The following is an 11,328-nucleotide window of genomic DNA, read 5'->3' as shown; positions in this document are numbered from 1 at the left end:
AGCCCGACGATATCGGTTAATGGTATTTCTAATGAAGGTGGCCGATGTACAGCTGACCGATTCCGCGAAATCGTTTCCCGACTTCCGGCGAACCGCTCGAAAACGCATTCACCGTCGTGCTCGCGTTCCCGCATTCTGTAAATTTTCGCGGCACAATGAACAAGTACGGTATTTTCGTTCGAGCGTTCAGCGATATGGAAATTAACTGGACGTGTTTCATTCTTGTAATACGGTTAAAAATGACACGGCGGAATCTGGGACTCAATGAACAGTTGAGCGCACTGTATTATTCGAGAAATTACAGTTTTATGCAACGATTAGACTGTCGACGGTTTGTCAAGAATAAAATAACTGTGGAATACCATTTTCGTAAAGTTTCTTTAAAAAATAAGGACATATAAGGATCTTTAGATCTACTACAGTTATAGGTCGAAAGACGCGAAAAACTGCGATTTTCAACATTTTTAACCGTTTGTATCTTATAGCAACGTCAACCGATTTCGATGAAACGTTTAGCATGTCTATAACTAACATAAATCTAAGAAATATATTTTTTAAGTTCTCATTACAAGTTCATTACAAAAAGTTGTAAAAAGCGACCTTTACTAGTTTCTTCACGGTTCCGACTAATTGAAACTTTTTGAAAAATCTTTTTACACATCAGTTGGTAAACTAATCTTTCTAATTTCACACAAAAACTCAAGTCAATAGATTCAATTTTCAAAAGGTTATTCTGTTTTAAAGAGTGTACGAATACCTTCTTTTACTCACTGTATAGATTACATATACATATATCATTTCTCTCGAGTATATACAGTCGATAGATAGAAATTCAAGGGAAAGATGTGTAACTATTAGAGATGGTGTAAACTGCTACATGTAAATCGTAAATGATTCGATCACATTTGTTCCCAATCGCCATGATTTTTTACAGTGATTCGTGATTTTTCATGATCGTCTCTGATTGGTGGAGAATATAACAACAATTCTTTGCACGCGTCAAATAACCAGTATTCTATATTAATTGCATAAAAACAAAAATACTACTTCGTATAAAATAAAGGAATAATGGGGAACAATGAAGAATAACAAATAAATTAATAATTATAAATTTTAATCAACAATATCTGTTGTGTAATTATAGCAAATCATTCTTTTATAATTTAATTTTTTCTACTGATTTTTCAAAACGCAAATATTAATGTAATCCATTTTCAAATCATATTGAATATATGTTTCTTTAAAGATTAAGAATTACGATTACAGTGAGAGAATTCACTGAAGATAACAAAATCACGATCACGAACGTAAATGAAGTTAATTCTTTAATGACTGTTATAAATCATTGTTAGTGATTTTGCACACCATCCCTAGTAACTACGACACCTGCCCACCGAATCTCACAATGATGTATGCATCGGGACGAGTAATCGTGCACTGATAGATAAAGCCAGTTGTGCTTCCAAGACTACAGTCAGTGTGTTCCCGGACGTCGATCGGTGAACCACGTAAATTACGTTCAGACTCCCTCTCCGTTCAGACGTAAAAGCCGGTGCGTCTGATCGCTTTCAGACTCTCTGCAATTAAACGGCAGATCCTCGGGAGAACCAGTTCGACAACGAATTCTTGTGCTCGTCCCCGCGTGGTCAAGTCTGTTTTATCCGTGAAAATCATATTTTATCTATCTAATTAGTGATACGTGAACGGAATCTAGATTTACCACGAATTACCAGTGATAAATAACCAAAAAATACAATCTTCGCTTGTCTATGTGCAGTGTCAAAAGTCCAAGGAACACGGGCGATAAAATTAATATTGTCCGGTTTGGTCCGGTCTGCGTACGGAACGACGAGGAATTTCGGAAGCGTGAGTAAGTAACGACGAGAGATCTAATTGGGTTTTCGCCATTTCTCACCTACACTTTCGTCGCGTGTCCCGTCGCAACTGTCCCGGGGACAGAATACCATCGGTCGTTTCGCGCGCGAAAACGCGACGAACGATCGAGGACGATCGAGAATCCAGCAAGCTGGCTTCTCTCGAGTTTCGTGGTCGAATATAGCGGGAATTGTAGGTCAACGACCATATTCATTCATCAGACGCGCCGTCATTTCGAGATGACATTAAATATAGTTTTCCGTCATTCTGTTATCGATCCCCGGCGCCTCAGATCGCGATGACTCGACCATTTGATCTTATCGGTTCAGTAATAGTTTACTCCAATTAGATTAACACTAATCACACTGGACCTATTCATTTAATAAACGCAATGTTTTGTTCTAAATAAAAGTACGTGAAACGAGGATAATCCCAGTCGAGTCGAGCAATATCGTGGCATCTGATTTACTCGATTTTAAACGATGATGATACTTCGATTGTTAGTTAGATATTAAAATTATACGATGTTACAGGGTCAAGGAAATTGGAATTTTGTTTTGGAATTTGTTAAAAGAGAAAGATTTCAAACCGATCGTGGATACATAGAGAGGTCACTTTGCCAAATTATAATAAATCATCAAGGACAGCAGCAAAGTGGGGAAGAACGGATTTTGTTATCAATGTTCATGCTCGTCTAACAGATTATCTGAATCGTCGTTCAGTCTTCGATCGATAGCGAGGAAGTAATCAGTGAAGAATTTTTCGATCGATACAGTCACGGGAGCTTTCAAGGAAATAAATTAATACGTTGAATCTCAACCGGGGAACACCCAGGAATCTTCTCGATCCAAGTGGTTGAAGTCACTCGGAAGTCCTGTGATAAGGATCGAATAAAGTCTACCAGATCTGTGAAAGTTTCCTAGTGATTCAGACGACTAGATCGCGGTTACAGAGTTTAAATGAAAAACACAAACTTTGCTCGAAATATAGAGGCACACTGAGAACTGCAAAGGATTTAGGAAAAGATTATGAAGGACAAAAGATGTTGTCGACATATCGAAAGCTCCAAATTTTCTCTTTATCCGGAATTCTCGATACTTGAGGCCTAAATCCTGAAAATTTTTTTTAACGGAGGTGGATACTTTATAAGTTGAACTCTCTGGTAACAGAGGGACACGCCGAGGAAGAGATAGAGAAGGAAACCGAGCAATCCGTTTGGGAAAGCATTCGAAAAAATCGTTGTAAAACTTTTACGACGGATTTCACAGTTCCTGCAAAAAGGTTTCAACATAAGATGTCTGGAAATTCTAAAAGACTGCTAATACTGCTGCACATTCTTCTCTGCGATCTGGCTGTTTGCTTTGGACGCGTAAACGACGAGAAACCAACGATCTATACGATCCCTCTGGTAGGTGGAAACGCGTTAAACGTATAAAATGATCGTAGACAGAGTTTCATGCTTTTATTAAATCAAGGGGCGTGGGACACTTTATGTCCACTCTATTACTGTATTGCCTGAAGTTTCATTTCAAAACAAGTTTTGTATAGTTTAAGGAATACTTACAAAATTGTTTATTGTTAAATAACTTCTTCTTAATTTCAATGGAATCTTTTACTTTAAACCTCTTATTCACAGATATGTTTAAAACAAAGTTTTTGTAGAATTTTTCTGGTTTTTATTAGGTGGACATAAAGTACTCCCCCCTTATATTTCATGTGACAAAAAAGGCTTGGTATTGCAAGGGTTAAACAGTATTGTCTGCTGTCTCGTGAATAATATTTATATTCGTAAAAGCAGAAACCTATGTAGTTTATTATGTATATTGTTCCAGCAGTAAAAATATGCTCAGCCATTGTATCAAGCCACCATTCAAATTTTTTGTCCAAAAGCTACAAACTTGTGTTCAATTCCAGTTGTTGAAAGTTTTATTTAGCGACATTTCTGTAACGCATGGAACATAATTGGCGGCATCACGTGCAGAAATTTTAACAGATTTCGTTGGATTTCGGTGGAGAAAGCTAATCTACATATTCATTAGATTTAAAAGTTTCAATATAAAATATATACATATAATTGTGATGCGTTTGTATAGAGCACGAAGAATCGTACATGTGATACATAATAGTCTGTAGGTACCTGTGTGTTTACGGGACTATTTTTAGAGCTCTCGCTGTCTACGTCTATCTTTGAGGCTATTCGAACTTCCAATTGTAAATTATCGTTAAGATACGTATCAATGGACAGTTACGAGTGACTATGGAAATATCGTTAAATTGTGTACAAAACACGATACAAAGATTGCTTGATCGATTAGCACTGTTTCACAGAAGTGTCTATGTCCATATTAAACATTGCTAATAGTTGAGATCTCTTGCTTTTATATGCATAATATAAATTATTAATAATATATACGTACATATAAAGAAGTAGTAATAATAATACATTATTTGTTTCACATGTTATTTCAAAAAGAGAATCTCTAAATACCTCAAATAAATGGTATAACGTAGCACACCAAGGCTTCTATTAAAATCATTCAAACAATGAATAATGTAATTTTGTTCATCTTTTCATTATTACTTGGTGAATTTCCTTTGATTCTCGTAAATTTTCTTACTGTTCACTCTGTTCTCTTATTTATTTCACTTATTGAGTATTTGCTATGCTCGATGATCATTTTGTGAATAAAACTGATGATAGACAACTAACGGTAGATCATTAATTTTTTATCATTGTTTTACAGGGAAACGACACTGCATTACCAGAGAAATATAAACACTTACCACTGGTTGGAAAATGTTGTCCAAACGGTGAGGTGCTCATTAAAAATGATACACACGCAGCGATCTGCGCTATCGCTGACTCTATGATCGGTTCCAGCTTCTCTCCTCTCTTCAGTAATTTCAACAGAACCGGTGTCGAGTTTCCCGGCGACAAACAAAATACGTTCGTCGCGATCATTGGAGATCCCTGTAAATACAAAAAGTGAGTACGGACATGTAAGACTGTTCGTAATGATTGACCTACGAATGTTTATGCAAATTTTGATATTCCTGGTCTATTGATCTTTCAATCGATAGAATATAATGAATATTTTTTATCCGGCGCAAATGAGAGTATTTTTGTTGTGAGAATATATATGTATATTATGCAAAAATAGAACCCATAGTACATCGATTGTTTCAAAACATTACTAACAGTTTAATTTTACATACAAAATAATTGAATTCTACAGCAACAGCTTGCGTAACGCGAATAGACGTTCATAGGAGATTGTTAACTGAAACGAAAACTATTGACGATTAAAATTATTCAATGTACAGGATACTTCACTACACTCTCTAGAAAATTTTACTGATATTCTTAAATATCTCCGCTTATACGATATTTTATAATAAATAAAAACGAACTTTTATAATAAATGAACACCAAAAATAATGTATTCACTCTGAAAACAAAAAGGTCACTTCATTATTTTAACAAACAGCAAATACAAGCAGAACGTAATAGAAAGAAAGAAAATTTCTTTTAAAACAAGGGAACAAAAGATATTGTTCTATGATTCCAAAGCTGCGCGACAAAGTCGGGGAAGTCCCGTGCCGATGTCAGGTTTTCCTGTTTATTCAGAGTAGGCCAAACGTTGCATGCGCAAACGTCACAGAACTTTCCCATGAGACCAGTAATTTTCGTTCTTACGATTGAATGCCTCCTTTCAGGTATATCCTAGATCCGGAGAACACCAACGAAGAGGAAAGTTATTTATTATTAAATGGATCCGTATTCGTGCCTCAGGACGCTCCGTCGATGTTGCAACCCGGCGTCGACTACTGCATGGAGATCGTACCGAATATTGGTCTGAAAACTTTCGTATGCTTTCCAGAGGGTAAATACATAATACAGTAATTAAAAAAACACATATAAGGTCAATGTTCCTATTTCTAATCACGTCCCAATTTCCGCTCAGTACGTATATTCTTTATTTAACGTAAAAAGTTAAATAATAAATTACTTATACAAGAAATTATTTAAATTAGTTTAGAATTTCCGCACAAAATGCTATACGCTGTTGAATAGATGGCAGCATTTTAATAGAAATAAATTTAATAAGTGTGTCCATTGTTCGGAACATTTTATACTTCATATTAAATGAACTATTATTAAGTTAAAATGTTATTAAAAATACTTTTATTTAAGTTTAATTATAAAGGGAAGCTTAAATTTTATATCTGACGAGTTTTTTTGTCGATTGTTACACAAATAAATAATAAAAATTAATTTCTGCGATAGCAGAACTCTTACATGATTAGAAATAGGGACATTGATCTTATATCTTGTCGTCGATTTGCACGTTAACATTGACGGCGATCGTTGTTTCAGAACGCTTAGTAGTGACAGCGGATTCCCGATTTACCATTTACGCCTGCGGGTTGTTGGTGTCGGTGCCATTTCTGGTTCTTACGATCCTCGCGTACTCGATCACTCCGAAACTAAGGGATGTCTACGGAAAAGCGTTGTGCCGTTATTGCGGCTGTTTGGCACTGGCTTTTACTACTTTAGCGATAACGCAACTGGGAAGTGGGCATTTGTCGGATCAGGCATGCACCAGTATAGGTAAGTGTCTAGTGGAAAAGCATCTTTTCGCATGTCCTTCGCTGACTGCCATGGAATTTATCTACAAATCATTCTGAACTCTCGATCACTGCGGTGTCATTAATCGAAAGTGATTTTTACACCTCAAAATGTGATATCAAAGTTTTACATCGTTGCTACATCTTCCGAGAACGTCACTCGACAACTTAATCTTCTCGTATTATGTAACTTATTAGCCATTTCTCGTAGAAGTTGGTATACCGAATAGATTACCCTAATAAATCACTTTTATTGAAAGAGGATTTTAAGTTCCAAAACAATTGTCGGTGTAAGACTGCCTTTTTAAACGTATTGTTATTGTATACAGAAATACAACAGCGTAATATTGGGGTACGACACGAATCTCAAATATAATGTCTTAACGAAGTTAATTTTATCAAATCGTACGATTTATTCTGCGCATATTTTTCGTGTTACTGAAAGAAATGGAGAGTTTTCGGGTTTTACAGTTATTTCTTTCGATCTCTATGATCACTACAAAAAATACATAGGTATACCTGGCGTTGCTTCAGCCTTGACTCTGTAGCTTCTTCGAAAGTCGAGGACAAATTGATGTGTCATCCGTGTTACTATTTTAACTAGATCGTTCACCAACCTTTGTGTTTTAATTGGTCGACAGGTAAACAGACTGGCAGAAGGGTGTTTCAAATGGGGTTGGTTTCAACCAATGCTTGTATTGACAGAGTTAAAATACTTCATTATTTCTAATGTTTTAATGCTTATTCACGTTAGGGAATTGTTTTCTAATACTGATTATCACCCACGATCCATCAACGATTATCTCGCGGCTTGTAGTCTTTTGATGTACTAAAATGACAGTTTCCAAGTAGATTGTTTGCGCGCCTTTCAATACCTTCGATGTGTACTTAATCGTATGAGCGGAGAATCTTGTAGATTCCCAGTGATAACATTTACAGTCGCGCGTCCTTGAGGAAGGTGAATGTATTTAAATGATTCGGTGACCTTCAGATAGTCTAAATGGTTTCATCTGAAAGACAAAATATTTCCTTTAATTGAATCGTCTTTTGATTTTAACCTCTTTCTTCAATGATCCTCGATTTGGAAGATCGTTGATTACAATCCATTTAAATGTTTTCATGTGAAAAGAAAATTTCGGTATTTATAGTTTCACTTTAGATGTATTTAACTTTAGAATCTAGTACGGATCATTGGATCGAAGATAAATCAGAAAATATTATATAAGCATAGATCCGAAAGTGCTTTATTTAAAAGACACGAAAAAAATATTAAATATAACACCCAATACAACGATGTTAAGGTTGCCTTAGAAACGAAGAATGTCCTTTTCGAACGCAAGATGAAATTAAAGTATGTATTAGGACAGTGAAAATATTCAATGGTTTCAAATCATAAATATATATTGTTGTTACCAGTTTTCAATTAAATATTTCAAGATACATATTCATATAACATTATTTTCACATTTCTATGGATAGAATAATGTGGTTACAAAACCAATCATCAAGATGGAGCATTAAATAAACTAAATTTTTTTAAGATTCATAGAGTTCGATAAGATTGAAAAGTATAAATCGTGAATAGAGTTAAAAAATTAAGTTAAAAAAAAGTTTCTATTCCAAGGAGAGTTTGTATGGATTCAGTTAGGCACTCAATGTACTAAAGACAGCACGTATTAACTATTTTATCGAACTTATATCTTTCAATTTCTAATTATAAGTTTTCACAAAGTGTGTAGTAATTAATTACGCAAGAGGTGACCGTAAAATTTCCGCGTCAAATTTTATTCTTTCTCCCCGCATAAAGTACACACCGCGGAATATTATACATGAAACGGTCTAACGATTGTAATTCCTTTCGAAGAAAAACGTCGACGGTCACTTGGGAGCAATTAAAGAACAATTGACTTTTTTCAGCGTTCGTTATCCAGTTCTCCTTCGTCGCCTGCTTCTTTTGGCTAAATGTGATGTGCATCGAAATGTGGTCGTTGGTGCGCAGCCACGTGGATCGGGAAACGTACAAGAGGATGAAGCCAAAAACGTTGTTCTTTTGGTACTCTTTATGGTGTTGGGGTCCCTCGGTGATACTTATCCTCGTCTCGATGATCATGGATCTTAGTCCGACGATACCGGCCACATACGTCAAACCAAACTTCGGCAAGGAGAGCTGCTGGTTCAAATGTGAGTCGAACTCTGTATTCTTCCTAACCTGATTTCACCTTGTTCGAATCGACATCGAATAATTAAAAAATATAAAAATACAGTAAAGGCTCCATAAGAGTTGGATAGGAAGTTCCTCGTGAGAATGTCTACTTTATTCCCACCACTGGAAGGGGGCGTGGAATATGTCAAGCGAATAATTTACTGCCCCCCCCCCTCCCTCCAGGTCTTTGTTATCGAAGCTCAGATTTCGGACAAAAAATAGGTTTGTGAGGTGTGGAAACGATTTGCGGTGCACTGTAAAAGTTGTGAAGTGGTCCTGAGTTTCAAACTCTCATGGAGCCTTTACTGTATTGGATCGATGGGATAGTTTCATCGTTTTGCGACATTAAAAAGAAAACAGCAATTTTAAAATAATAAGAATTTATACAATTAACGATCTAATTTTCTCTGTTATAATTAATCAATACCTACTACAGTTTCCCCAATTGAAAATTCAATCAATGGGATTAATGATGAACGACGTCTCTTTTAAATGTGCGAAAAACGAAATTATTTGCCCACCAACCGTGGTGGTTCGGCAGAAACTATTGTACTGCAACTCCTAAAAAAACTGTGTAATTTCTTGTTCAGTTACTGAAGATTCTTTTTTACCTTCAGCGTAGAATATTTTCCATCAGCTACTGTTTACGTTATTTTATATACTTTTCAAAATTCAATAGTGTCACACAACTGAAATTCATTGACAGACATTAGAACTTGAAGATGATAATGGCACCGGCACATTGAAAAAACACAAGTTATGCCATTGTCAATATTTGCAAATGCGAATGCAAGGAAGAAATAGTGACTTAATGAGAAGTACTTTAAATCGGGACATTGTCAAGTGCACGCATACGGATTTTCGTACTCGATTTTATCGATTAAGAATTTAAACATTTCGATTTTAACAATTTACCTTTAAAACAGCAAGTCTTAATTTCATTTTTATACAAAGTCGAATTACTTTTTTTGTATTGTACTTTTTTAGCAATGATGCTGAAATCAATTTTTAAACTTTATTTGTGTTGAACTAAAGCACAACTTTAGATTTTATTTTTTCAATTTCAGTGATTGTTACCTTTTATATCCTTTTCATTATTATTATGTTAGTAATAGTGATTGATATTTATTTTTTTTCTTTGTACTCTTTAAGTATTTCTCACAAAATTTTCACAACTTACAAATTTCCATTACTCCTGCGAAAAACAGTAACATTCTTAAACTATAATCCTTAATACATTCGGCTCTTTAATGACATTTCTATAACCTGACAAATACAATAAAAAGAATGAACTACTAAAAACAAGAAACAGATTACCTAAAAATAATGATATTTGTAAATGTGTAAATAGCAAACTGCATTTCCAAAGAATCAACAACAGCAAACATATTTGAACTAAACGTAAAATGGTCGATAAGCAAATCATTACAATTACATGAAACGAACATACATATGCAGCGAAATGTTCATAAAAAAAAAAAGATCTCCGTGAAACACAGCGACGCGGATTTACTGACAATCGTTCCCCCGTTTCTGGTTTTGACAAAAGGATGTTATTAATGCTTTCGTTTATCTTGCAGCGGACGACGAAGCAATGCCGTACTTCTACGTGCCAGTCGGTCTGCTGCTTCTGGGAAACATGACTCTCTTCATTTTGACGTTCCTCAAGCTGTCGAAGTACCAGAAGGATCTCGACTTGAGACGGCTGGCGCGGAATCAGGCGTCGGATCGTCGCGATCGAAGGTGTCTACGACGCTTGAGCAGAACGGCCATCGTCTGCTTGATCATCTTCTTCCTGATGGGACTGAACTGGTCGATGGAGCTGATATCCTGGTTCGTCGACGGTGACTCGTTTGATTGGTCCACGTTCGACCTGGTGAACGCCCTTCAAGGGGTTCTCGTGTTCGGTCTGTTCGTGATCAGAAGACCACAGAGGGACTTCGTCTGGCACAGGATACAGCAGCTTCGCGGTATCGATCTGGCTCCGCCGGAAGCTGGGAGCATGGAACCGTACTTGCTGCCGATAATGAACGGCGACAATGTGTCACGCGAAATGATAATTCCGTGAGACGAACGCCCGATCGCCTTGCTCCCCGGTGTAGAACAAAAAATTCTGTGTGAAACCACTGCCTCAAACTGTTCTAAAGTTCCTTCGAAGAGACTATATTTCTTAGTATCCTTCGCCTGAAGCGTCAAATCGGTCGAATAAAGTTCCAAAAGTTTAATGAACGTTTTTCGAAGACTTTCTTGACGAATTACGAGAATCGTATGTGAGTGATATATATGTATAGTTCTCGTGTGCAGTGAGTAACAAGTGTTCGGATAGTGGAACAGGCAACAGTTCACTATGGCAAAACATTTATAACGCGTGTTACTGTAGAATGACGAAAACTGTAAATAGACGTGTGTAAACTTACCAGAGGTGTATAGAAACGTGCATACAAATTAGTAAAAAATTTATTTAGAGAATCTACAATACGTATTCGTACATTTTCGTTACTCACTGCACGCGAAATGAAACGGTAGCTAGCGATGTACAGATATTTATAATTCATTGTACAAAATTCTCGATATTATCATCATTCATTAAACATAACTATGAAAATTCTTATCGAAAAATA

At 36.0% G+C, this 11,328-nt stretch overlaps 1 protein-coding gene across 1 annotated transcript; it reads left to right on the top strand.

Annotated features, from left to right (window-relative positions):
* Positions 1-3,169: 3,169 nt before the first annotated feature.
* Positions 3,170-10,790, top strand: LOC107188786 (G-protein coupled receptor Mth2-like). The gene is made up of 6 exons (XM_015577144.1): positions 3,170-3,283; positions 4,620-4,861; positions 5,593-5,759; positions 6,254-6,487; positions 8,422-8,685; positions 10,288-10,790. Exons 1-6 carry the CDS (start codon positions 3,170-3,172, stop codon positions 10,773-10,775), a joined length of 1,509 nt encoding a protein of 502 aa, XP_015432630.1. The 3' UTR covers positions 10,776-10,790.
* Positions 10,791-11,328: the final 538 nt, after the last annotated feature.

The sequence above is a fragment of the Dufourea novaeangliae genome, unplaced genomic scaffold, assembly GCF_001272555.1.
Source record: "Dufourea novaeangliae isolate 0120121106 unplaced genomic scaffold, ASM127255v1 scaffold108, whole genome shotgun sequence".
Taxonomy (NCBI): domain Eukaryota; kingdom Metazoa; phylum Arthropoda; class Insecta; order Hymenoptera; family Halictidae; genus Dufourea; species Dufourea novaeangliae.
The sequence above is the reverse complement of the archived record's forward strand: the minus strand, read 5'-3'. Positions and strand labels throughout refer to the sequence as shown.